The 26283-nt window shown below is 48.0% G+C and overlaps 1 protein-coding gene across 2 annotated transcripts in view; it reads right to left on the bottom strand.

Annotated features, from left to right (window-relative positions):
• Window positions 1-15826: 15826 nt before the first annotated feature.
• AXIN2 (axin 2) overlaps window positions 15827-26283 on the bottom strand; it is a 22918-nt gene continuing 12461 nt past the window's right edge. Inside the window, exons 4-10 of one of the 2 annotated variants that reach the window (XM_042833022.1) lie at window positions 25224-25364; window positions 24519-25015; window positions 24196-24375; window positions 23681-23911; window positions 22967-23062; window positions 21579-21746; window positions 15827-17650 (exon numbers count right to left, since the gene is read on the bottom strand). In XM_042833022.1, the coding sequence (XP_042688956.1) occupies window positions 17524-17650; window positions 21579-21746; window positions 22967-23062; window positions 23681-23911; window positions 24196-24375; window positions 24519-25015; window positions 25224-25364 (1440 nt within the window). In that variant the 3' untranslated portion in view covers window positions 15827-17523. Of the gene's footprint in view, window positions 17651-21578; window positions 21747-22966; window positions 23063-23680; window positions 23912-24195; window positions 24379-24518; window positions 25016-25223; window positions 25365-26283 lie in introns of both variants that reach the window. The other variant, XM_042833020.1, reaches the window with a different exon arrangement.

A 26283-nucleotide genomic window follows, 5' to 3' on the forward strand; every position in this document is an offset into this window, starting at 1 on the left:
CCCACCTTGCCCTGGTGGAGGGGGCAGGGGTGGCACAGTGGTACCCTGGGGTGAGGGTGGGATGCAGTCCCTGCAGTGGAGCCCTGGGGGAAGCAGCTGCACTGGGCTGGAGGAGGAGCAGCCCCAGGGTCACAGTGATCTCCTTGTGCCGCATCTTCATCTCCAAGAGCTCGCAGCGTGCCCTTGGAAGTATGTTTTCCATATAGATTGTCCACCTGAGGATATAGAAGCCCTTTGTAGGCATTACTTAATTATAATTAAGTTTCACCCTGCTTCTTTGAATCAGGGAAATGATACTTTGTGGGGTTTTTTTTACAGCTATGTAAACTGAGGTGCAGAAGTTGTGGATCTGTGGGAGAGTCCAGAGGCACTTTGCAGGAGAGCTGCTGTTGAGGGTGGTGTTTCCTTGGGAAAGAAGAGAAGTCCTAAAAATCGGGAGGGAAAAATGCAAAGCCAGAAAAGCCTCAGAAAAGGGAAAATAATGTTTCAGAAAGCTACACATTGAAGCAATTTTAAGTAAAGCATTTGGAAACAAAGCGCGGCAGTTAGTTTAAAATTAAAATCTGCTGGTGGGGCTGAAGGGTGGGGAATAGGTTCTGCTTCAAACACTGCCATCTGAAACGCAGGTCAGCCCCAGCTTTAGGAAGGGCTGGGAGGATTTTCACTGCAAAATCTGAATTGCCAGAAGGCAAAGAGTATCAGCGGGGAGACCAGGGAAAAGGAGAGGGCTGTAATGCGTCCAGACTGGGAGAATCCCCAGCCCTGCTTAGAGAATGAGTTTTGTTTAGCTAAGCCCCAATTCAAACACACTTGAGAATGCAGAGTTTTACCAGGCGGGTATCGGGCTGTGAACAAGTTGCTGTTGTTGGGATGAAGAATGCTGTGCTGTCAACCCACACTTGGGGCACGGACACTGCGCTCAGCCCCTGCGCGAGGCAGGCACAGCGGGGGCTCGAGTGCATCAGGAAACACCAACATTTGTGCACACAACACACAACGCCGACCTCTTGTCTTGTCCTGCTTGCTCCTCCTCTCACCACGACTCAGACAGCACTGCTGGGTGATGTGCTCCAACAATGATCATCATTCAAGGTGGTAGCTGGAGGTGATGTTGGCAGTGCTGCCATTAGATGCTCTTCTGATAGCAACTGTTAGGTGTTGCTGGGGTCTTCAGCTGTTTGTTTTGAGCTCCTAAGTCTCTGTCCCAGCTTCTGAGTCTCTGCGCTGCTGCCATCTTTCATAGGATAGAATAATTAAGGTTGGGAAAGACCTCTAAGATCTCCATGCCCAACCAGTGCCCACTGACAGTGTCCCTCAGTGCCACATCCCCACAGTTCTGGAGCACCTCTGGAGATGGTGGCCTCACCACCTCCCCATGCAGCCTGTTCCTCTCCAGATTGGGGTAGGTGATGCTCTGGGAAGGTGCTGATCCACAGCTGCCTTCACGCAGCCAAGTGGAGGACAAGGGCTGGAGGTGGAGCACATCCCCTCCTCCTCAGCCTCCTTGCTGGAAGAGCAAAGAGCAAGCTGTGGGGCACAGGCCAGACACGAGAGAGGCAAAGGAGAGGATAGGGTGCAACCCTTTCAGTGCAGTCTGCTGTACACCACACAGGATGAGGCTCCATCTGCCATCATGAGGGGGGTCTTCAGCCCCACATGTGTTGCTTAGGGGCTGCACAAGGGTTAGCTCATGCACACAGCCCACCAGACCCCATACAAAGGCTGTGATGCTCAGTGTCACTGTGGAATCAGGAGCATTGAAAAGGCAAATGCTGTTGGTCATCACTTTGAGGAGCAGGGGGTTTATCTGTGGGTAATTCATGGCTCACAGAAGCTGGGGAAAAGAAAGCAGTAATTGAAGCTCGTGCCCATTTAAAATACTTCAGATCACAACTGAAGAACTGGAGCTGTTTTTTCCATTGCAGAAATTATTTGGCCTTGAACCATACAGACCTCACTTGCTATTCTGCAATTGAAAAGAGCCTTTTGTGAGGAATTTTAAAAATAATTACTACAAAGCACTTCAAGAGGAATTCTGATTGTCGTCTATTTTTCATTTCATGCTTTCATGACATTTTTGTTCAAGGATGAATCTTTTATGAAATGTCTATTTTAGGTTACACCCTCCAGAACCTTATTATTTGCCTTAAAAAATCCATCGTGGGCAGGAGCATATTCTTTAAGCTCTCCCATTAGTGTAACTAAATTCATCAGAGTAATATTACTATTCATGCAAAATAGGTGTCATCTTTCTTTTAAACCTCTTGGCAAGTGGTTAAACTGATTTTAACAAGTGTGCAGTGCCAACTTCTTAAAGCCTTGAAATGTCTGATGATTCTCAGGCTGCAAAGGACTATTTACATGGTTACAATTATATACAGATCCCCTCTACTTACAACTGTCCCCTTATCACGTAAGACCCTTGCAAATCCATTCTGACTTCAAAAGAAGGGAAAGTTCCTCTTCCAAGGATTTTTTCCCCCCGTTGGCATATCCAGGTTGTGAGAGCCACCCAATGCATTTCAAGGTTGGCTTCCAGTTTCGTGGGTGCCTCTCCCATTGAGAGACAAAGTTAATGTGAGGTCTTCTGGTTTTGAAACCTGTTGAAAATGTAGTTGTAGAGATAAAAGACGACGTTAGCGATCCCATTGCCTGTTCATGTAATGCTGTGAAAACACCACAGGTGATGCCTTGAAATCTCACGGGGCACATTCTAAGCAGATTATCAGATTTACAAATTACACCTTCACTCTTTGACTGTCTTTGCACAGCTGAGTTCTGACTCCTTTGACACAGCAAGTGACTCTTACTGACCCTCGTGCATGCAAAGGGAAGACTTCAAAGTTCCTTCCTCCGTGCAAATTCATGGGAACCAATCGTTTTGCTTTGTGGATATATTCAGGGAACTATTTGCAAGTTGGTTTGGCAGAGGAGCAGAAACCCACAATGTGGTGCAGCCAGTCGTGGCTGTGCAGGCAGAACCGACCCGCAGTTATCTGCAGTCACTGCACAGAGCCACGCGTGTGAAACGCCGTTAGAAGATTAAAAGAGCTGTTCTCATCTGAGATCTGCAAGTTGTTGGAATGCATTTGGGGAGCTGCTCTGGCTTGAGCTCTGTGCCTTTATTACCCTTCCTCCTGGCCTGAAAAAATCTTGATGAATTTATTGCGATTCTGATTTTCCCAGGAAGGTATCAAGCTACTATGGGGGAATTCTAAGCTTGCTCAGCATTCCTGCCTTGTCTCTGGTCTTGTTGTGCTGGATGTGTCGGGTGTTAGTAGGCTGCTGTGCTGACCCAGTGCAGTGAAAGAATTTGGTCAGGTGCACAGGAAGCAAACAAGATGATGTACCTATAGTTTCCTACCATATTCCTGTATTTTATTATATTATCTGACTGTTCTGAGCTGGATTTGTCTGTAAAATGGAGTAATGCTCCCAGGAAAGTGCTGAAAGTCGTATGCTAGGCATGACTGTGCGAGTTCTCTCAGTGGTACCAATGTAAGTCAGAAAACTGAAATGCCAATGGTTGCCTTGAAGTCAAAGTTGTTAACATCTCATGTTTTGACTTGGGTAGTTGTTGAAAATCTGTATGTGCGTACACAGGTGTAGTGTGGGGGGAGAATGGGATAAATGGTGAACCACAAAGCACTGATCCAGATTTGGATCTAAATACTTTTGAAGTTCAAGAGTGCTCCCATCCCAGGAGCTGATTCAAAGCCATCCACATTGCGTGTACCTGCATGGGGCACTCGCTGCCATACCTGCCTGACTTGAAGAGCAACCAGAGCAGTATCTTTATTGCAAGCCTCTCATTAGAGGAAAGATGAATTACATAAAGTAACTCAATAGCTAACCAGGCTCATTGCCATGCTCCTTTCCCACTTTCTTCAAAGGAAATATATCCTGTATTTTGTATGGATTCAAACCAAGGCACAAAGGGCAGCATGCACTCCTGCAAGCCCAGCAGCCAGGTGCCATTCTGCAGTGTAGGGCATGCAGAGATGCTGACTGCTACGTGCAACATAGCCTGGGCAAGAAGTCTCCATCTAGGTTCTTTTGTAATAAACAAGAATGGTAGTAAGACTAATAATTTCACATGTTCCTCTGCAGATAAGCAAAACAATTGCATTCTTCAGAGTTTCAAGGCTGCTCAAATAGTTGAGTATTTCTGAAATTTTTGATGAGAACCAGATTTTCTCCTTGTTAAAAACAAAAACAAAACAACAAGCACAACAGGCATATTTCCACCAACAGCAACCAGCCCAGAATTGCCACAGCTGGCCACAGCCTCAGGGCTGGGGAGACCCCAGCAGCCCCTTCTCTCTCATCTTACTGTATAATGTCCCTCTATGGGACCCTCTCTCCTTGCTGATGTATTTGGGTGAGTGGTGTTGCAAGAGAGAGCACACCAAGGGTGTCCCTGGTAGGGACCAGCTGCACTCGAGGTACGTGCAAGCAGAATTGCAAAGGCAGAGTCAGAGCTGGCTTCCATTGGCAGACCCATAAGGTTATTTTGTAAGGCACCTCGGAATACCTGGGGTCTGAAAAGAAGCTCTCTTCATAACATACCAATCTCTGTTCTTTTCACAAAGAGCGCTGTGTTTATTTGCAAGGCTTCTGAGTGGTGTTTCATGGCTTAAATGGGGCCATTAGGAGAATCTCCAGGAGCTGCTAGCAATGGCAGCCAAGGCTGTGCTGGATTCACAGCACCAGGTGTGTGAGCAGAGAGCAGGAATGAATAGATAAACTGGTTTGCTAGACTCTGAGCCTTCAGTGACCAGCTTGTGACAGCACTAATTAAGAAGCAGTCAACTCCTGCTTCCAAAGTGAAAATGCTGTCAGCAGATGTAGGAAGAAATCCCTTTCCATTGGCAGCTGGTTAGTGGGACGCTGCTGGACAGACAGGGGGAGAACACAAAGCCCTCAGCCTGGCCCTGTGCACGACATGAGATGGGGATTTTTGAAGTGTACAAGTTACATAGCCATCACCTCCTGCAAAAAGGAGAGAAAAGTGTCTAAGAATAGAGCCAGATCGCACTTCCCTGATTTTTATTTATTATTATTAGTATTTTAAACAAAGGTCTTTTGATCTCACCAAAATATGTGTTACCGTGGACTGTAAGTTGTGGCAGTGGCTGGCATAGCTCCTTCTGCAAGATCTCTGAATGGTTACAGGGGCTCTTCATAATGAACCTTACGAGGTTCATTAGACCTTGTGAGATCCCCAAGTCCTTGTTCCTACCAGCAGCACCAAGCTGGGTCATACAATTGCAGAATGATCGGGTTGGAAGGGACAGCTCAGGCTGCTCAGGGCTCCTCCACAGCCTCAGGCACCTCCAGGGATGGGCACCCACAGCTCTGGGCAGTGCCATGGCTTTGCTGCTGTGCAGATGGGTCCTGCCAACTGCCCCAACACAATTGGAAAGGAAGGTATCTCCAGTGAGTCTCGTGAGTGGTTTCACCTGGAACATCCACCCTCTGAGCACCTCCAGATAGCAGAGCGATGTCAACAAACTGGACAGCATTCAGAGAAGAGCAATAAAAATGATGAAAGGGCTGGACTGATTTATGAGGAAGGATTAAAAGAGTTACATGTGTTTAGCTTGGCAAAACGATGACTAAGGGTGGGATAATGGTGTCTGTCTGTGAGTGTGAGAGGGGTGTAAATATCCTGGGAGGACGGGAATTATTTAGCCCGGTTCAAGAGGGAGTAATGAGATTAAATAAAGGAAATAATCTTTGTAACTGGGTTGAAGGAAAAAATTCTTCATGGTTGGAGCCCATTTCCATGTGGAATAATCTCCCAAAGGAAATAGCTGAAGCCTCAGGACTTGAATTGTCAGAAAGGAGCTGGGGGAGCGGAGCGCCAGGGTTGGAAAACGCCGGTTCCTGCGCTTCCAGCCGTGCCATGGGAGCAGTGAGGATGTTTATATCCACCATTAACCGCCGCTTTGATGTGGGGAGGGAAGCAGAGGGGGAAGAGGGGGGAAAAAAACCCAACAATTGTACAAATTATCTACGTACTTAAAACTGCAAATCCAAGAGGGAAGAAATTCAAACCGTTAGTGCAAGTCTCCCTTTGCCAACCTATCATGGAGGGTTGTGAAATCCTCCTTGCAGCCCAGGAGCGCCGTGGCAAGAGCTGACCTGGAGCATCTGATGGCACAGGCTGAGCCCCTGCATGGCTGACAGGCTTGGGATGGAGCAGGAATCCAAACAAAGCAATCTGCTGGTTACCCTAAAGGTTCCTGATCTGCACAGCGCTTTTTCTAATGACAATTATAAGAAAAGGTTTTTCCTCTATAATTGTGAAAAGGGGGGGGGGGGAATGGTAATAATCTGAAGAGATCGACTCCACATTACAAACAAGAACCATATGTTGACTTATCATGGGAAATATGTAAATACAGGCTTGAGCTGATCCGGAGCACATGTTGTTAGTCATGAAGCAGCTATTTAAAATTCCACGGCTGGATCATTAACTTCACAGTATCCTTTATGGAAGACAACAGAGGGCAAATAATCAGAGTGGCACTGAAAATAGCCTTCTTCTGAAGAAGTCTCATTTCACTGTGCTTTACAGGAAGGTCTCTGTGATCCCCCAGCTGAATGGAGAGCCGTTCCTTGGTGCTGGCTCACCATGGCTGGCACTGGGAATGATGCTCAGCCAGGGGGACAAAGCTGCTGTCCAAACAGGGAGCGCTCACCTCTAGCTCCAACCTGAGATGGATTTTGCCTGGAAGGATGTGGTGATTGACCTCAAGCTTGAAGGGAGATCTTCCCTACAATGGCTTGGGTTGGAAGGGACCTTACAGATCACTTCGTTTCTCTTGGCTGTGCAAAGCTTGGTTCCCTTCTTTGCTTGGCTGTTTTTAGCCATTCTGGGCAGTCACTTGTGTCTATCATCTCTTCACTTACTCTGTTGATCCAGACAAGACGACTTCTCTCTAGGGCCAGTCATGATCAAAGGAGGTCTAGATTGAAAGAGATTCCATAATTAGGGAAAAACTCATAAAATGCAAGAAAGAGATCCTGGACCCCAGAGAAGGCTCTGCCTTAAGCAAACGCTTTAGAGTGGTGAAAGAATGGATTTAGACAAAAGCAGCAACCTGGCAGGGCACAGCCCCCTCTCAGTCTCCTTCTGATGCTGTGCAAGAAGGTGTTGTGTCAGAAATCTCCATGGCATGCACTTGAGGGCCGTGTGGCTGCTTTTTGGCATTTCTGTGACCTCAGAGAGAGGTTGAGCAAAAGCTGAGCAGGCTGCAGGGTTAATGGCATCGCTAAGCCGAGTGAATTGGGACTGAAACATGTCAGCATCCTCAGCCTCCGTCCTGGTAAGATGGTGTGACCCAGTGTTTTGCAAAAGTCCTCATCTGCACATGCTTGGGGATTGCTCAATGCTTAAAAAAAGAAAAAAAAAAAAAAGAAAAGAAAAAGAAGACTTAAAAAAAATATCTATTTCTGTGTAAATTTGGACAACATTCAGAGCACAGCTCAGGCACCAAGGGCTTTGCTCAGCTGCCCTTGGGGCAGGAGGGAGGCTGCAGAGTAGGGCTGGTGTGACACAGGGAGCCCATGGCAATAAAAGCAAGCTTCCAAAAACATAACTGTGGTGAAGAACAAATTGCTTAAGGTGACTTCCCCATCCAATTGTGATATTTTGGGGAGGGAAGGAGAAGACAGGAATTACTGCCATCGCTTGGTTTCTCCTCCTGTGCCACCAGCTTTGGGCCCCTGTGCCTCTGGGGGAGTGATGGGCTGTCCTAGTGCTCTTCACACCGTGACAGTCAGGTTTCCTTGCTGATGCTCAGGCTCTGTCTTCTTTATTTTCCTTTTTTGCTATTGGCCTGGTTTGCTGCTCAGTCCTGCAGGCTGTCACAGGAGAAGCTGTCTGTGAATACAGCGCATCGTTTTTGTTCGGGGGTTTCACAGTGCCATCAACTGTACTCTGACAACTCTGAACCTGAGCCATTTGCAGTTTCACTCTCACTGAAGCCACCATCCTGCACAAGGACAGTGCCAGCTCAGGTGGGGACAGCAGCATTAGGGCTGAGGTGCCAGCAGGAGGAGCTGGGCTTTGGGGCAGCCCCTGTGTTGTAGGTTTGATGCACCCATCTGAATCCTTGAGGAGTTTCAGACCAGCAAATGGGAAATTGGACTCAACCCACTGCCTTCATTATCTCCTGATAGCAATGAGTTTGTTTAAACTTTCCTGACTGAGAGAAAACGTTTGTTTTTTTTTTTTTTTTTTCCTGCTCATGTTCTGACGGTTTTGTTTCAATGGGGCATTTTTATGAGAAGGTTTTTATTATTTCACTACGTTACTCATCTGCATTTTAATTGCACACAATAAAACTCGAAAGCTCCCAGCAGAGAAAATCCTATCCCACTTCCCACCCTGTCCCACTGGGGAGGAGTTGCTGAGGTCACAGCGTTTGTCAACAACCAGAGCCCTTTGTAGGCAAGGCGCTGCTTTCCCTGCTGTAGAACAGTAATAACTGCAATTGGAACCGTCAAAAAGTTCAGTTTAAGCCGCCTTCGTTCTTTGTGAGCAGGGTTTGCTGGAATGGAGCAGGTGGAGGTGGGATGAGAAAGCTGGGAGTGTTGCTGGGTCTGCAGTCGTTGCAACGTTCTCTGAGAAACAGTGGTACCCAGAATGTCGGGGAGGGGATTTGCACATGTGAGCTGTTCTGTATGTAATAGCAATAAAAATGCATCTGTGCATCAGGGCTGGACATTCAGGAATGTGCTTGGGCTCTGTGTGAGCCGTGGAGCTCATCCATCCACTGCTTCTCCCCGCTCCCAGCTGATAGTTCTGGGATCAGAAGCAGAATTACGAGGCAGCATTTGAATCAGCCGTGCTGTGAGTGCCGTATATTCGTGCACCTGTGTTTCTCATCAAAAGTGCTACCAAAAGGGATGGTTAAAAGTGCTTTGATCTGACTTTAAATACCCCCAAACATCAGGAACTGAAGGTATTTTAATCTGATTTTACTGGAACCTCACTGATTTAAGTAAAACGGAGCCAGAAATTAAGTTCATATTTTCCGTCAATCCCTGGAGTTTGGAAAGAGGAGATTTTTGTAGGGGAGCACCCCAGCTCTGTATGCATGGTGGCACAGGGCAGTCCCTGCTGTACAATAAGCTGCTGCTCTGATCTGCATTGCTTTCTGGACTTGGGTACTACTTTAGTTTTTTCATTTCTTTTAAATTTATCTCCCTGGCAGTAAAGCACACTGTGTATTATCCCATGTGCTCTCTTAGCACTCATCTACCAGGTTTGCAGGGCAGCTGGGTAGGGCTGCACAGAGCCCGAATGAAACAAAGCCTGAAACAAAGCCCTGTTTCTCCCTGAGCACCCATTTCCTGAACATCCCATCCCTGCTGGTGCTCCGGTCAGGCTGGAGAGGCACCTGGTGGAGCTGTGGGTGTCCCTGCTCATGGCAAGGCACTTGGGCCATCTGGGTCTCTTTCCACCTCAAACAGTGCTATGATCCTCTATGATTTCCCCCTTGCTGATTGTCTCACCCCTGGCAAGGCATTGGACAGGGGAATGCCCCTCAGCTTGGATCTGGGGCAGCATCCCTGCGGGCTCACTTGGCCAGGAGCTGCTCCCAGGTTACCTGCTCGGTAGATGTTTCAGTTTGTCTTGCTTGACATTGACTTCAGCTGTGCTATTTAATGTGCCTTTTGTAACGTCTTCTGTGCTGAATGGGCGATAGCCCCTGTTGCTGAGTGATGGGTGGCTCTGAGCTGTGTTATCTTCAGGTCTCTCTGGTCAGACTTTAGAGCTGCCTGCAGTCCCCAGTTCTCGCCTTTCTCTCCCAGGACAGCACAGGGTGTTCCCAGCACTGCCACTGCCTCCTCCTCCCCTCATTAATTAAATTAGGAGGTCCTGTCCTCCTGCTTGGAGCTCCAGCCCTTCCCCAGCTGCAATGTGCTGTGGGTCCCTTTCCCACCTGCTTCACTTCTTGGCTGGAGGAAAAGCTCAGACTCTGAGGTTTTTTGTGCAAATGAAGCTGGCTGAAACCACAGAGCAGGGTTAAAAAAAAACAAACAACAACAACAAAAAAAACCCCAAAACAATACGTAAGCACAGGAAGGAATGAGATATTCACAGCATGCCAATGGGCTCAGCAGAAACAAGGTGCGTGTCCAGGCAGGATGGGCTGAGGGTATCTGCTGCCTTGAGAAAACCTGACTGCATGTTTGGAGAGGCTGCATGCTGGATTGTGGACCTGGGAGACAGGTGGGATAAGATTGAGAAGGTTTGGGGGCAGATGGGCATCTCCTGCCCTGTGGGGCATGGAGCACAGAGCTGAAAAGTGTGCAGAAAAGAATAGAGCCAAGCCCTTGTTGCAGACCAGCTCTCCCAGCTTGGCCATCTCTGAGATATTGTGCTTAACTTCAGCGTTTGATCAAAAAAAAAAAAAAAGAAAAAGATAAAACGTATAGGTAGAAATCAATGGAGCCTTTAAACAGTGCCCTGTGGAAAAGGCTGCGCTTTGCTGTTGTCTTTCTGAACCCCATGAAACGCTGGGAAACTGTTTTTAATAAACAAGAGTTCAAACAGTGGGGCTCCGTAGCCAACAGTCACGCCTTAAACTCTAAACTTTACATGAAAACTCTCAGATCCCTTTGAACTCTTTTTTTTCTCCTCCCTGGCAGAGGATTCCAGTGTTTATGCATTTTTTTGAGATTGCTGGCGGGATCATGAGGAGGGTTTTAATATTTTTTTTTTAAACAATCTCCTGCCTTCAGAACCCATTAATGCCCACTAAGAAACATCAAGGCGTTGCTTTGAAGTGCCTTCTGGCTACAGCCCTCTTACACTCTTTGGTTACTGTGCAATCAAATAATTAAATGGAGTCTAAAAAATAGAATTCTTTTACCTGGTAATTAAACACCCCACGTTGGACAGTTGGGAGGGTTTTATAAAGGCATTGCTGAGTCTACAAAGAGTTGAAGTGCAAAAGCTCTACGTGCTGCTGGAGTTGGTGAGCAGGCACTTTCCCCCACGTTGGCAGCCTGTCCCCATGGGCAAAGTGAGCACCGTCCCTCCTCCTCCAGCCCAGCCGGGCTCTGGGAGTGACTCCTAAAGGAGAGAGGATGGCTTCGATGGTCATAAATTAGCAAAGCTCAATTCTTTGACGCTGGTTTTTTGTTTTTTTTTCTTTCATTTGTTTGTTTGCTTTGGAATAAACTGTAAGGAAGAAAAAGTTGGAAATAGGTTGCTTCGTTGGATGTTGTGTTAGAAGGCAGAGGCCATCCCAGAAGGACAGGGAGTGGGGATTTGGCCACAAGAGGTCTCCGAGTGTTGAGGGTGTTGGGCTCCATACGCTGCTGTTAATGGCTCCGTTGGGTTGCACGAGGCTGGAGCTCGCCAGGCTGTGCCCATCCCCTTCTGGGAGGTTGTGAAGGAGCAATGGGAGTTTCAGCGATGGTGTTATGTGGGGGCAGGGTGAGGACTGCTATGGGGTGTTGTCACCCAGCGTCCAATGGCAATTCCCTCTCTGGGAGGAGAGGGACAGAGTCTCCTCCTCACTCCCGAGGGAGCTTTGTCTCCTCCAAGGAGCCGTTCTGGTCGAGGCTTTCTGAACCCTGCTTGTTCCACTTCCCAGAAGTTAGCTGAGAAAGTTCTCTCTGGTTCCAACCTAAATTAGCCCTTCCTTCCTGGAGCTCTGCTTTGATCCGAGCATTTGAATCTCAATGCAAAACTCGGTGTTTCTGGGTGGTTTTTGCATGGCAACAATGTGCTGCAGGCTTTAACCCCTCCCCAGCCATCCTGGCTCTATGCCCACACACACCATCTTCATTCCCAAATCATCTTTGGGTGCCTGCTGGTCTTACAGCATCTGTCCCAGGATGGATGTCCCAAACGCTTCCCTTTGCCTCCATCCTGCTGGTGCTGCTGCGAGGTTGCATGGGTGCAAATTGCTCCCCAGGGATGCTCACCTGTTGCATGTGCCACTCGATGCACATCTCACGCATCTGCCAGCGTGTTCCCTTAATGCTTGCAACCACAGAGGAGACACCGTGGTTTGCCACTTACTGTGATACGATTGGGGTTTTTGGAGGACTGGGAGGTTTTCTGTTGCACTCCTTGATGTTCTTATTTTGGGTCCAGTTGGGACCTTGAGGGGTACAGCCCCACAGAGGGGATACTGTAGGCCCCCTCCATGGGAGTGGTTTTAGGACAAGATGCAGTGGCCTTAAATTGTGACAGGGAAGGTTCAGGTTGGATATTAGGAACAGTTTGTTCTCTGAGCAGTGATGCAGTGGCACGGCTGCTCAGGGAGCAGTGGGGTCGCCATCCCTGGAGGTATTCCAAAACTGTGGGGATGTGGCACTGAGGGATGTGGTCAGTGGACACTGTGGGGGTGGGTTGGGGTTACTTGATGATCTTGGAGGTCTTTTCCAACCTTGATTTTATGATGCTGAATTTTCCACTGGGAAGCAGGAGAGGATGGAAGAGAAAAGCCAGGCCCTGGCCATGTATCCCATTTATTCTTTGACTTGTGGATTAGTTGGGGGGGGGTGGGGGAGGGGGAGGAGAGCTTTCTTTGAGCTGTCACAGGAGAAGGTGAGAACAAAGGCTGAGACCCCGAGGAGGCAGCACCCTGACTCCATGCTCCTGGGGGGGAAAAGGCAGCATCAGGGACGGGGTGCGGGTGCCACACATTGGGGATGCTGAGGAAGTGGCTTCAAAGCAGGGTGAGCTGTGGGGTTCTGAAACGTTCCAGACTCCTGCAGGGCCCAAGACTAATGTTGAAAGGCAGAATTCCCAGAGGGTCTTTCTGTTTTCTTTTCTGTTTCTTTTTCTTATTTTTAAATATGAAATATCTACCTGGCAAGTCTTATAGAAGGAAGCACTGAATTAAGGGAGACAAGGCTTATGGGGCTTTCTCCCCTAAAAATAGATCCTCTCTTGAAAGAAGCAGTGGGCATTGCCCAGGGAGGTCAGCCAAAGCTGCCTGGACTTGTACTACCACCTCGATCTGAGGTCCAGAATTAGCCTCCTCTCTTGCTGCGTGGGTTCAATGCTCCCTGGAGATTAAATGCATCACAACATTCATTTAATTTAAAAGAGAGTCTAAGACATATGGCATGCCGTCATTTAAATGTTAGAAAAATTCAGCTTTGGACTCTTCCTTGTGATTTGTGGCGTGGTGATGAACCAAGGGAAGGGTCTGGGCTGTGCACAGGGCAGGGGCAGAAGTTGGGAAAGATGGAAAGGGCCTCAAACAGGGCTGCTTTTGCCATCCAGAACTGGTCTGACCTTTATACAGAAGGAGAAGGGAGGTGATTTGATTTAAACCATTCTCCAGCCTTTCTCTGTGGGTGTTTTCTGGGCTCTGCGATTAACAGAATGTTTAGAAGCAATAGGATTGGAATCTCATTTAAAGACTGAGCGTTCCTTACGTTTTTCCCCTTTTTAATTAATCTGAGGTTGCTCCTGGGATGGAGCAGTTGGATGAAGGAACAGGAGGTTGATGCAAGGTGAAGGGAGAAGGGAGTGACAATGCTGATACACCACAGCAGGGCCGGACTGGGGCACCTGGGAGGAGCAGGAGGGAGTTTGCAAGGGGCTTCTGCAGAGTGAGGCACCTTTCGTCACCTGTGCTGGCCTTGCTCCAATCTGTGGTCTAATTTATGCTCATGAAGGGAGGGACAGGGGATTTTTCATTGTTTTGGGGTCTTTGCTTTGCTGTCTGAGCAGCTGGCGTGCAGGGAAGCACCACGAGGCTACAAAGAGGGCTGATGTGCCTGGGATGCTATAGAGGCTGGGGCTGGGAATCTCCCTGCCGCTCTGGCAGATGGCTGGGTGTGAGCAGTGCTGGCCTGGCAGAGGGACCCCCCGCTCCTCCCCTTGTTATTGCTGCCCACCCCATCCCTGCTGCCTCCCCCCAGTGCTGCAGCTGGGGTCGAGCAAGAGCACAGCTTGCTCCTGCAGCCAGGGCGGCTGCGCTCCCTCAGACACGCGTCTCTCTGTGCCATGAAAGCCGTTCGGGTGACGCTTGTGGAGTTGTAACCACACAACTTTCCCACGCTGCCTTTGCAACGCCGACAAGACAGGGCTGGATATCAGGGGCCTCATCCCGCGTCAGGCTGAGAAACAAAATGCTTCTGAAGCACTGAAGGTAGCGGAACGTTTTCCGAGTGTCACATTTTAAGGTTGCATCTAACGATCTCCATGTCCCACTTATAATTGAAACAGAAGAGAGTGTTCACTTTTCATTCATTTTTAAAAGACTATTCAAATACCCTTTCATCTCCGCTAAACAGCCTGCCATGTATTTGAAGCCATTTTATATTTTGTTTCTACAGACATCCAAAAAACAGAGGTGAGTATTTTGGAACGTTGATAGAAAGATGCAAAGGCTTGTGAGGCGCTGAATGGCTTCAAGCTGCCTTGAACACATTCATCTTCCCAAGAAGAATTAGGCACAGTGTGATTCATTTTAATAGCAGAAGAAAAATAATACTACGATGTAGTGCTAAGTTCCCCACCTTTGATGGCAGACTAAAAAATGAGAGAGAAAAAAAAATCTTTCTTCCCTTATGTTGCTGAAGTCTCCCTACACCCATCCGTTATGTCCAGCTTATCAATTAAGACGAACCCCATGAACTTCAGATGGTTTTTAAAACAAGGCACCATCCATTTAAATGTGTAAAACTGCCTGCAGCTCCCTTTAGCTGTGGGATTCAGTTCTGGGCTCTGTGTACTCAGTGTGAAGTTGAGCCCTTTGATAGAAGTTTTACTGATGTTTTAAATGAAGTCTTCTCATACACACAAAATAACCCAGATAATTTAAAACCTCACAGTAAAAATAGGGTGGAGGAAAAAGAAAAAAAAGTAGTCGGTGCCATTGGTCTAGCGAAAGAAAAGAGGCTGTCTTTGGTTACCAACATGACAGACCAAAAGCCTTTCCACAATTGCTTTCCCAGGGTTACTTGCTGGAGATGGGGAAGGTCTGGGCAACAGCTGGGAGACAAATCCAGCCCTGGTATGGGCAGCTTCCCTCGGCAACAAATTAAGGTCATTCATCTATAAAATAGGTTTTGTACCATAAAGACCAGAGAGAGGACGGGTGCGCAGCTACCAGCAGAGCCAGCTCTGGTGCCCATAGCTTAGAATCACAGAATCATTCAGGCTGGAAAAGACCTCCAAGGTCCCCAAGCCCAACCTCAACCCACCCCCGCCGTGCCCCCTGACCGCGTCCCTCAGTGCCGCATCTCTGTGGTTCTGCTACACCTCCAGGGATGGGAACTTCCCCACCTCCTGGGCAGCTGTGCTGATGCCTGACCTCTCTCAGAGATTTTCCCAATCTCCAATCTGTCGGGCTGGGCCAAAGGCAGCCGGAGGAGCCAGGAGGGGACAGATGATGTGGGTGGTGGAAGGAGACAAGCTGGCAGCCAGGAGCAGCCCCAGTGCAATTGCAGCTGGGCACAAACCCCCCACCCTCCATCATCTCCATCCCATCACTGGCTTGAAGGAGAGCTCCAGCACCGAGGCTTTGAGAAACCACAACTGGCTTCTGCGACCCAAGTCCTCATCTTCAACAGCCCTTTCTCCTCCACCAGCCAGGCTGAATTTGTGTCCCAGCTACCTGGGTGAGCTGTATGTGGTTTAACCACTGTGCTCAACACAGCTTCAGCCTTTGTGATCCCTACCTGAACTGCAATGCTTCCCACTGGAAGGGCAGGGGCAGAAGGTAAGGCTGGGCTCTGCTACTGTTTCCAGCTACCACAAGGTGAGAAGGAATCTTTTCAGACAGCAGAAGTTGGGGTGGGGGGAGGGAGGAAAAAAAAAAGGCAGACGATATTAATTTGAAAAATATAAAATTTTAATAAAGGCTACATCTCTTAATTACAATAATTATTGTACCAAGTTGTTTTTTTGTTTTTGTTTTTTTTAAATGAAACTCTTTATAATGCATAATTTACAGTATAAGTAGAACAAAATGCCATGGCAAAAGTCATGAGTACAGGACTTGTAATAAAAGGCATAAAATATATTTGTACATAAACCCCTTAAACAAACAAGGGAAAGCTTGAACCCTGAATATAGGGCGACGCATGGCCTAGTAACACCATGCAGGCACAGGTACTGTACTGATTAAATTTAAAAAACACTAGAGATAGTGTATTAATATTTTCACCATACATTTTCTACAATATATACAGACTTACACAAGGTAGCAATGGCAAACAGAATGCACAGATTAACTTAATCAAAACCCAACTGTAGAAATGCAAGGTCTTGGGGAAAGGGCTGCTGTGTCCTTGCATACGCAGTCGAAACTTTGCAAAGGGCTGCAGGGAGCTTTGCTGACATCTCTATTGACTCCAATGGTCACTCTGAAGGTAAGGCCCAAAAAAACCACCACCCCAACCCCTCTACAAATCCACAACCGTCACAGCAAAGACACCCCACCATAGGTCTGTGTCCTTTAAATATAAACAAGTTGTGCTAACAACACTGAAGTAGAATGGCTAAAAGATGAGCTATGTGGAACACAAGCGGGTTTCTAACGTGGTTTCTGTGCTGTGTCCTTCAGGTGTGCTCTGTACAACAAGGGCAACTGGGTGGCTCCTTTACAGCCCTCCTCCACTCGGGTTTTGCTCCAGCTCGCCTGAACACAGGCACTGAACACCATGCTGAACCCTCAACCCTGACAGCAGCACAGCAAAACCCTCAGAAACCCACGGACAAAACAGCAGGTCAGCATTGCTGTTGTTAGGTTGCAGCTAACGGACTGAGCGCTGAAGACCTTTATTTCCAATCAGAGCAGCATATGTTCAAATGCACCGGTCTCAAGATGAATGGTAGGACAGTATTTTTAATGTCGGGTTTTATTATTATTGTTTCTTTAGAAAAGTTTTCTCTTCGCTCAGAGAAATACTGGGCATGACGCTGTTCCTTCCCTCCCCCCCCCTTCAAAAAATAACAATTAAAAAAAAAAAATAATCATGAATGCGCTCCTGGCCGCACTCCTAGGCTTTAGACAGTGGGAACAGCATAAAAAAATAAAATCATCCTTCCTCCCATCACACCACTTCCCAGCCCCTCTCTTCTCCATTGTTAAAGCAGCATATCCAAAAACTGGACTTAAGGGAAAACAGACTGTTCAATAAATATCAATAAGGATTACTGTTAAGGTAAGCTATACATAGTTTCTCTTAGTCCGTAGATTTCAGATCCCCGGGAAATCATATATTATGTATGGAAGTCTCTCAAACACGGTCTGCATCTCCAATAGCCAACAGTGGTCATGTTTTTAATAAATAGTACGGGGTTTTTTATCATCTCAGTACCCAACTCATGAATAATAAATGCCATTTTTTCCTCTAAGGCTAATTCAGCAAAGTCTTCATAGACTTCACTTTTTTCTTCATTGGTTCAAAACTTTCCTTCAGAACTTTTTTTCTTTTTCCTTGTCATCACTACTGTTGTGTGTCCAAAGGCTTTTTTTTTTTTTTTTTTCCTAGCTTAAATTTTCTCAAGAAACACAGATGCCATCAATCGATCCTTTCTACTTTCCCAAGAATCCTTCCTTCGTACATGGGCAGAATTGTTTCGTCTTCCCAGATCTCTTCAAACACTGCACCGCAGTCAAACTCGTCGCTTGCCTTTTTGAAGTAGTATCTGTGGCGAGGAGAATTAAAACACAGTTAAAAATCAAAAGGTAAAGTAAAGGATGCTTTGGCAGTTCTTTAAACCACTACGTTTCCAATCTCTCTCTCCTAGGATGCTACTTCAGTTCCCAGCGTGGCTAGGAAAAGCTTGGGGCTGGTTCCATATGAAAGCACCGCTGGCACTGCAGGGCCACGCAGTGGGATGGCAATGGGACAGCAATGGGACAGTGCTGGGATGGAAGGAGCAGAGACAACAGCTTCTGCAGCACTGTGAGTAACCCACACGCCTTGGCAGGGGATATCCTCAGCAGTAAAGAAAATTAGAAAGCGCAGCGAATTCTGGTCAAATATCTTATTTGAAAGAATAAATAAATACAATTTCAAAGCAAAGCGTTCTTAAGGTTCCCCTCTCTCCCCACCTTCTTTCTTTCATGTGTTTTCTTGTTTCAAAGCGGAGGCCCAACATTAAAATTAGCAACTGTTATTAAAAGGAGAGGCTTTTTAGGCACACAGACGGATTAAAGGAAAGCCTTCCCAGCTTCCTGCAAAGCAGAAGCTGAAACCCTGTGGTACTTCTACAGCAAAACTGGGAGCTTCCCATTAGAAGCAACAAAATGCCTAATTCACATCTCCATTTTAAATGACTGAAACTACTGTATTTGCTTCCTGACGCTTGGTAGCGGTCACATGCAAAGAGCAACCCCCGGTCTAGCCTGCAAGATGTGACACGGGAAGGTCAAGTAGCAGTGTCCTGCATTCCTTCTCTTTTGCTCTGGGTCATTAGATCATGAAACCAATGCTCCCAGAGACAAAAAGTACCCCCACCCCTCCTGTGTCAAACAGTAAGGACCCCTCTATTATCCTGAATTAGACCGTTCAGCTTCTTGATTAAAGGTTCCTTTTATCCCGTTTCTAGCTTTCTTCCTTCTAAGGCTGCTTAATTGCATATGCAGAAATGAAGGGCTTCCATTCAGAGGGGTAGCATTTAGGGAGCCTGTCCGTCTGCCGCCGCGCACCTCCTCAGCCATGCCTGCTCCCTGGAAAAGGGCTTTGCCATCTCTTCCCCAGAAACGGAAAAACCTCCATCAGATGGATCACCAAAAAAAAAGTCAGTGCCTGAGGGTGGTGGATGGCTGCTGGGTGGGAGAAGGAGTTTGCAAAAAGGGAGAGGAAATCAAGCTCCCTTTTACTACCGAAACTGAAAAGCCAAGGCATCCAAGGCATGCTCGTATAATCTGGGTGTGAAGTAGTGATGGTCATATTATGCATTTTTAAAAATCACCAGCAACGCTGGCTTTCAAATCTATCTATTTCTAGGATATGCTAGAGTTGTTTTGGTAGGGGGCTACAGGCCGGCTTCTTGGTTCAAGAGACTGAAGCAGCTCCATTTAGTCAAGGTACGTTTAGGGTTTATGTTAGTCAAGTCATTCCAAGCCAAACTGCCACATGTTGTGTCCTTAATGGTTCAGCAAGGAAAACATCTTCACATCCTCCCAGGCTGTGCTTGCTGGCGGCCATGGCACAGCTCCCACCCTGTTAACGCCGCAGGTCAAGGCCACAATTCCCCAGGCCAGCAGGCTTGAAACAAAACCCAAAACAGGGAAAGTTTGAATGAATTACAAAGAACTTTCTCTTTCCTTTCCCCTTCTCCGCCCCTCCGCAGATAACAGCCGCTCTTCCCAATAACTTCCTCCCCAGGCCCAAACGCTGGCTGTGTTTACAACATTTTTATTGGAGAAAACATGCTGTGACCTTTTACATAATTACAACCTTATTTCACAGAGAAAAGGAGAAAAAAAAAAATATTAAAAAAAAAAAAAGAAGAGGAGGCAAAGCAAAATCCTCCCCCACACCATCTTCAAACAAGGCGCTGGGCTCTTATTTGCTCAAAAATGGGCTTTCCATTGAAACATATTTTATGTGGCAAGCTTTGCTTTTTTTTTTTATTTTTATTTTTTTATTCCTCCCCTCCTTTTTGGACATCTGGTACCAATAGAGCCGAGCAGGCCTGGCGTTACTGCTCTGTTTTGAACCTCTGCCACGTTAAGATTACCCGACACCACCCAGTTTTTGTGTGTGTGTGTATGTTTGTTTTTTGTTAACGCCATCAGCGTTCAATCGCGGCTCGATGCCTTCGTTTTTGGGGCTGGGAGGAGCAAAGCAGTGAGGGCTGTGGGGCTGCCCCATGGCCAGCGGGCACAGCTCTGAGCGCAGGGAAGAGCAGGGCCTGAAGTACCCGCCTCGCAAACTGATTCAATCAATAAAGAATTTGGAGAGTCGAGCATTTATGCATGTCTTTGTGCATTAAATGAAAGGCAAAGGCTTCAAAGACATGCTTATTAAATGTGCCTTAAAAAGAAATCAATGCCAGATGTGACCAAAGCGGCCTAGTTAGTGCCTCCCCTAACACACACACCACTCCGGGCACCGCGGCCTTCTTCCCTGAAGGTCACCTGCAGTTTCACTCAAAGTCCAGCCAAAAGTCAAAGCTTAGATCAAAATGATTCCCTGGAGGTACACACATTTGTGTAATTAGTTTCACCTTGTGTCTGTGCGAGATAAAATACTGGGCACGTAACCAAGTTCCTTTTATAAATTTCAGTATTGTCTTTACCCAGGTGTAAAGGGGTGAGATCTAAGCAAAACATTGTTTCATCCTTGTCAGTCACTTAAAAACATTTTCTAAAGTAATTACAGTCTGACAAGACACAAATAATTGCACCTGGAGGGGCTTTCAGGCCACAGAGGTTCCAGTATCCTGCTATACCATTCAGTCATCGCACAAAAATTGCTACTAAAGCAAACATTGAAAAAAAAAAAGATTTTTTGGGGGGGGCAGGAGAATAAAGCAGCAGCAAATCACAGCAAGGCTCAGGAAACTGGGCTGCAACTGGGCTGTGGGGTTGCACCTGTGTTTGCAGTGTGAACGGGTGCGTGGTGGGCCAGGAGAGGCTCTGCAAGCTGAAAAATGGCACAGGGGTGAAAGTAACACCAGAAGCTCTCCTGGAGGGTATCCAGGTTGGGTGTATTTGCAGGTTGCTGCCATCTGATGGCAGCTGGGTGGGCTGCAAAGATGGCTTTTTGGGCAGGACTGGCAATATTTCAGCCCCAGCCCCACTGGGTGGCATCCAGAGACAGACCCTGGATTAGCATCCTTCAGCCCGAGAGCTCCCTGGGGTAAGTTCTGATCCGCATAGGTGGAATTTCCAATGCTAGAGACAAGCCAGCCATGGTGCACCAGCTGGAAAGTCCTCTTAACAAAACAAAATGACCATTTGGAAGTTAAATGGGAGGCTGCCAGTTACAGGGCAGGCTGCCTGACTCTTTGAAGAAGTGCCAAATTCAGTGCAAATGCAATCCTTCAAGCTGGACCTTTCCCCCCTGCTCAGCCTGAAGGAGAAGTGGCAGACAGATGATCCCACTTGCACCCGAATCCACTGGGAGAGTAAAGCAAAAGCAGCCAACAAAGACACAGCCATGGGAACAGGAAGAGCAAGGAAGCAGCAAACTGGCTAAACTGGGCCCTGGCAACCAGACACATGGGGTTTTGCTGGTGCTTGAGGAGGAACCCAGTATCACTGGCGGATTTTTCCCTACTAGGCAGAGTTTTTTTCCCCCTAACAAAGAGAAAAATCTTTTCAACAGCTGAAGCAAACTGGCCTACACCTCAGCTACGTGCCCAGTCCCACGCAGCATCTCAACCTCACACCTATCAGATTTATGGCAACACTGTTCAAACAACCACCAGGACTGGTGGGGCACAGATGGCACTATGCCTGCTGCTCTGCCCCCAAGTTGCACTTGGTTTGAGTGGGACAAACATCAACAGCCTCCAAAAGCTGATGGTTGTAAGCATGTCATTGCGGGTAGCTCTGCAAAAAGATCTGCTGATCCTTTCGTCTTATTTCAGTACATGAAAGAACTGCAAAGATTCTTACCTGTAATTTCCCTTTTTGCTCAGCTGTTCTTTAAAGTGCCCAAGTGTCAGGCTCTGGGCCTTTAACATCCTCCTGTAGGGAATTTCTTCTCCGCAAAAAAAATAGGTGACAACCAACTCACTAGACTGAGAGGTGTGAACAACAGGGAGTTTCTTTGGCTCTTTGTGGCTGTGAAACAAAAACAAAACACAACACACAAAAACTCTATTTTTCCATCTGAGAAAGGCAGTTTCACGGCGCTCAGCCGACATGTAGCACTGGTCAGAAATACAGTGGGTGTGACCTGAAAGTCAGATATTCCTGCACTCCAAGTGAATTTGTCATGCTGTGTTTGCACAGCACTTAGCCCTGTGGGATGCTGGGCTCTGACAGCAGCTCCTGGTCGCTTTGATGGTGAAAGTATCAGCATCACAAAGTGCCCAGCCTCAGGGTGCATCTGGGCAGTGGAGGCTCAGCCCCATTTGCTGGATGGGAGAATGAAGGGACAGAGGGGAGGAACTTGCTGGAACACCAGGCAGCAGGACTGATGGCCAGATGAGCGTGCACAGGGCTCACCCCACATCCCAGACCAGAGCACTGAACATATCTGAGTTTCATTAACAATCAATCTGCCTTCATACAAAGCAACTGACAAGCCTCCTCCTAACGCACAGAACTACCTGCAGCTAACAGAGCCAAATACTGCCAACCAAGGCACCTGAGGAACACAGGTGAGCTTATTTTCACCCATGAGCAGCAGGGATAAAATTAACTGCATCTTGTCATTTGAAATAAGAACATTTCTTAAGGAATAATTAAAACAATATTGCACAGCAAAATGGCAACGCTCTGGTGAATGCCATGCAGCCAAACCTACAACTGCTTCTGAGGCAATGTACACTTGGCATGTCAAAAGGTCACAAAGTGTTAGTCCACAGTAATTTAGTCTTCCTAATTTGTTCTAAGTCTTTGTAGAGTGGCTTCAGAAAAAAAGCTGCTAGCAAAGACAGCTGGTGGACTTAAGGTCAACCAATTAAAAATGAAAGGCTCTAGTCAGGTGGCTCAGTCTGGACTTCAAACATTACTCATTGCTTAAGATGAAGAGGGTAAGAAAGAAAACTTTAATTATTTAGGCCATTTTAGACCTCTCTGTAGCAGATTTCTTGTTAAAAGAACCATCCTGTAATTAGACTAATCCAATCTTTGTCCACTTTACAGGAATGCAAGTTAAAAAGAGCCGGAGACAAGATTTGAAAATGTTTTGTTCTTTCTTCAAGAAGAATGTTTAAAAGACTAAACTTCAGATATAAAAATTTCCTGCTTTTTCAAAGCACAATCCATTTAATGAAAATATAATTATTACTATACATGCATATTTCCCAATCCTCTTATGTGCATGCAATACTCACTCTTCTGTCGTTAGACTTGCATTGCAAAAAGGGGTGTTTCCCCCCTGTACAGCAGTGGAGTGGTTTCGATCCCTCTGCTGATTTGAGGTTGAGCATCTGGAGTTGGAGGGGGACACGTGGGGGAGGAGAAGGAAAAGAAACAAAGATACGTTTTTTCAATTGTTGAAATATGATCCTCCTAATTGGAATCTCCTGTGGATTGTTAAGTAGCATTTTGTATCAACCTGCGCGTGTTGTAAACAATCAAAGGAAGAATTAAAAATACTCCGAGCTAATGATCGTTCCGTGCCCAAATGAATGATAACCAGCCCAGCTCTCCACTTGGTGTGTAGCTGGAGTCCATCCCAGAGGAAAAATGGGCAAATTACAGCCATCAAAAGAGTGGAAGTAATACTCTACGATTCAAACTATTTGTACTGGGGTAGGGTGGGGTTGGAATAAGGAGGCTCATCCCTGGGGCTTGGCCAAGCTGTGCCGTCATGCAGCCCTATGGTCCGGCCCCATCCCTGACCTGGACCTCTACCGACAACGGGAGGAAGATGCCATCCATGCCTGCTACAGCCCTACCAGCCCTCAGCCTCCACCTGTCTGAAGAAGAGCACAACCCGACACCCAGCAACCAGCCCCGGCTGAGGCTCCTTCCTTGCACAAACCCACGCAGCTCCCACATCCCAGCACCCAGCCAGAACGCCCCATCCCTCCCACCTCCTTTACCGTTGCTTCTGAGGCTTGGAGACTTCGGCGAGCCGGCGGCACGCTTCCTCCAACTGGGCGAGGGTGTTGGGCGGGGTGAGCGGGGGCATGGCGGGGTCCTGGATGAAGGGGTGGGCAGGCTGTGCCCCACGAGGGTGGCTGCTGGGCCCCCAGGGGTGGTGGCGGCCGGGGCGCTCGCCGGGAGCCCCCTTGGCGAAGTCGGAGCCGTAGGCCTTCTTTGTGCTTTGTGTGCTTGGGGAGGGGAGGAAGTCGGGTTAGAAAAGCTGGAAAATATGACTTTAATAGCAGCTCCTATTCTGCTCGCTCCCTCTCAAAAGTCTGTCATAACATGAAAGGAGGTTTATTGCCAAAAACATGACATTTTTGTGGTTTTTCTGGTTCTGCGGAACAGCTTTTATATTAAACCAGAGGACCAAAGAGTCTCATTTGTTTTTAGCGATTGTAAAAATAGACAGCCCATGTAATATATAAATATTTACCGGGAGCGATATTGCTGTAGACAGCTGCATATTTACCTATGGGGCTTGTGCTTATTTTGTCTCTCGCTCTCCAGCATCCACTGCCAGACGTTCTGCGCCCGGTCTGCCTCACCGCCAGGTAGCTGCACCCCACTGGGGCCAGGCAGCCCTCCGTCCCCGGGCAGCAGAGTGATGCTCTCCACTCCTCGGCCCGGCCTCTTGGTCAGCGTGCCTGTCCTGCTGATGGCGAGAAGGGGACAGAGCCCACCATTAGCCTGCAATTAGTCCCCTGTGCTGCCCCACCACTCAGCCTCATACAGCCCCGTTGCAGCGAGCTGGTGGGTTTGGGTGGGTGCAATGCAGAAAGGCTCGAGGCTTACCCAAAGGGCTCCAGTGGAGGGAGAGGTGGGTCAGCGCCCTTCGTGTGGCCCTTGCACTTGGAGAAGCAGTAGTAGTCGCTGCCTGCCGGGCAGCAGCACTGCACCCGCTGCGCTGCCTCCGCTTCGATCTGCTCCTTCGTCTTGGGCACGGCATGATGGTGGATATAGTGGTGGTGGACATGCTTGGTGGTCTGCTTGGTGATAAATCCCTTACCCAGGAGGGCGCAGGCGGCTGGTGAGGCGGTGCTTGGCTGCAGCTTGCCCCCCAGCAGGTGGTCAGGGGAGCGGGCGCGGGGGCTGTGCCGGCCCATGCCAGGCGACTGGCAGCCGGGGGTCTTCAGCACACGGGAGAGGTGCTCATCCAGGATGGCCTGGGGGTCCTCCTCGTAGCTGCCAGATGGCAGGAGCGAGAGCGGGTGCTGCTGGTGCTGGGGGTTCACCATCTCCCGACCGCTTTGCAGGCTGACAGGGAGCTCCAAGCCTTCCTTCTCCTCATCCTGGAAGAAAAATAAGAATAAGAAATAGATGCAAAGGGACGGGCAGCTGGTGAGGGTATGCCCCCACAGCTCACCCGGTACAAGAGCCACATTCCTCCCTGTACTCCTAGCCCTCAGCGTGGGCAGTATGCAGCCCCTCTGCCCCCCCAGCCCAGAGCGTGCAGGCAGCTCTGCCCAGCCCCGGCAGGACTAATCCTCCTCCTCCTACCTCCTTGATTTGCTGCAGCCTCTCCTCCAGACTGTCCATGGTTTCTTGCTCCTGCTTCAGCTTCTCCAGCCGGGAAATGAGCTCCGCAGCAAAGGCAGCCGGCTCCACCGGGGTCATCTCCTTGGGAAGGCGGTGGGTCCTCTACAAGGAGCGGGGACAGAAGGCACAAGGCATGTTTAGCAGGCAGTGCAGGGCGCTTAGCCGGAGCGGCATCGCCGGCCCCGCTACGCTTGTTGTGTCTCCATGTTTGGATGAAAAGACGACCGCAACTAGGCATGGTCTGCTCTGGATTTTTATGAGCTAGTGCTGTGGCCTCATGGAGTGACATCCTCCCCACCAGCGTTTGCCTTCGGCAGGAGCAGTTGGTCGCACTCTGAGGAACCCCGCTTGTTCTCTCTGTAGTACAACCAGCCCATCAGTAGCTACTCTGAAGTAGAAAATCTTCAAAGACTGTTGTCAAACATCAAAAAAGAAAAAAAAAAAAAGGAAAAAAAAAAAGGAAAAAAAAAAAAAAAAAAAAAAAACCTCTGAGGTGGGAGGGAGAGACTTTAACTCAAGGAATAAAGTGAGTATAAACAGAAAGGAGTTGGAAATTAAAAAAAATAAGATGGGGGAGAAAAAGGGAAAGAAAAAAAAAAAAAAAAAGTCAAACGGTTGCAGATCAGAGAAGTGCTGGTAATTTATTTCCTGGCTACACACTGGGCACCTTTGAGGTAGTGTTGTCTCAACAGTGTCCTAGATCTCTTCCCCCCCCTCTCCATCTCTTTGTACAGAAAATGAAGAAAGCTGCTGCAGGCTAGCGGTGCTACACTGCTGAGCTTGGCTGCCTCAAGCAGATCTATCAAGGGAAAAAGGGAACATCTCCAAATCAAGTGCAGAATATAAAAAGGCAAAACGAGAATTTCTGCCAAAAGAAGCAAACATGGCAGACAAACGGGGGGGGGGGGGGGGGGGAAGAGTGGAAAAAAAAAAGAAAGAGGGAGAAAGAAAGCATCCACCTGACTCTGCCCTCCTTCCTGCCACCCCCACGCAGCCCCACTCCACTCCCCCTCACCCCCAC

Source organism: Centrocercus urophasianus, unplaced genomic scaffold (assembly GCF_019232065.1).
Source record: "Centrocercus urophasianus isolate 14NV4802_14NV808 unplaced genomic scaffold, USGS_Curo_1.0 seq_40, whole genome shotgun sequence".
Lineage (NCBI taxonomy): Eukaryota > Metazoa > Chordata > Aves > Galliformes > Phasianidae > Centrocercus > Centrocercus urophasianus.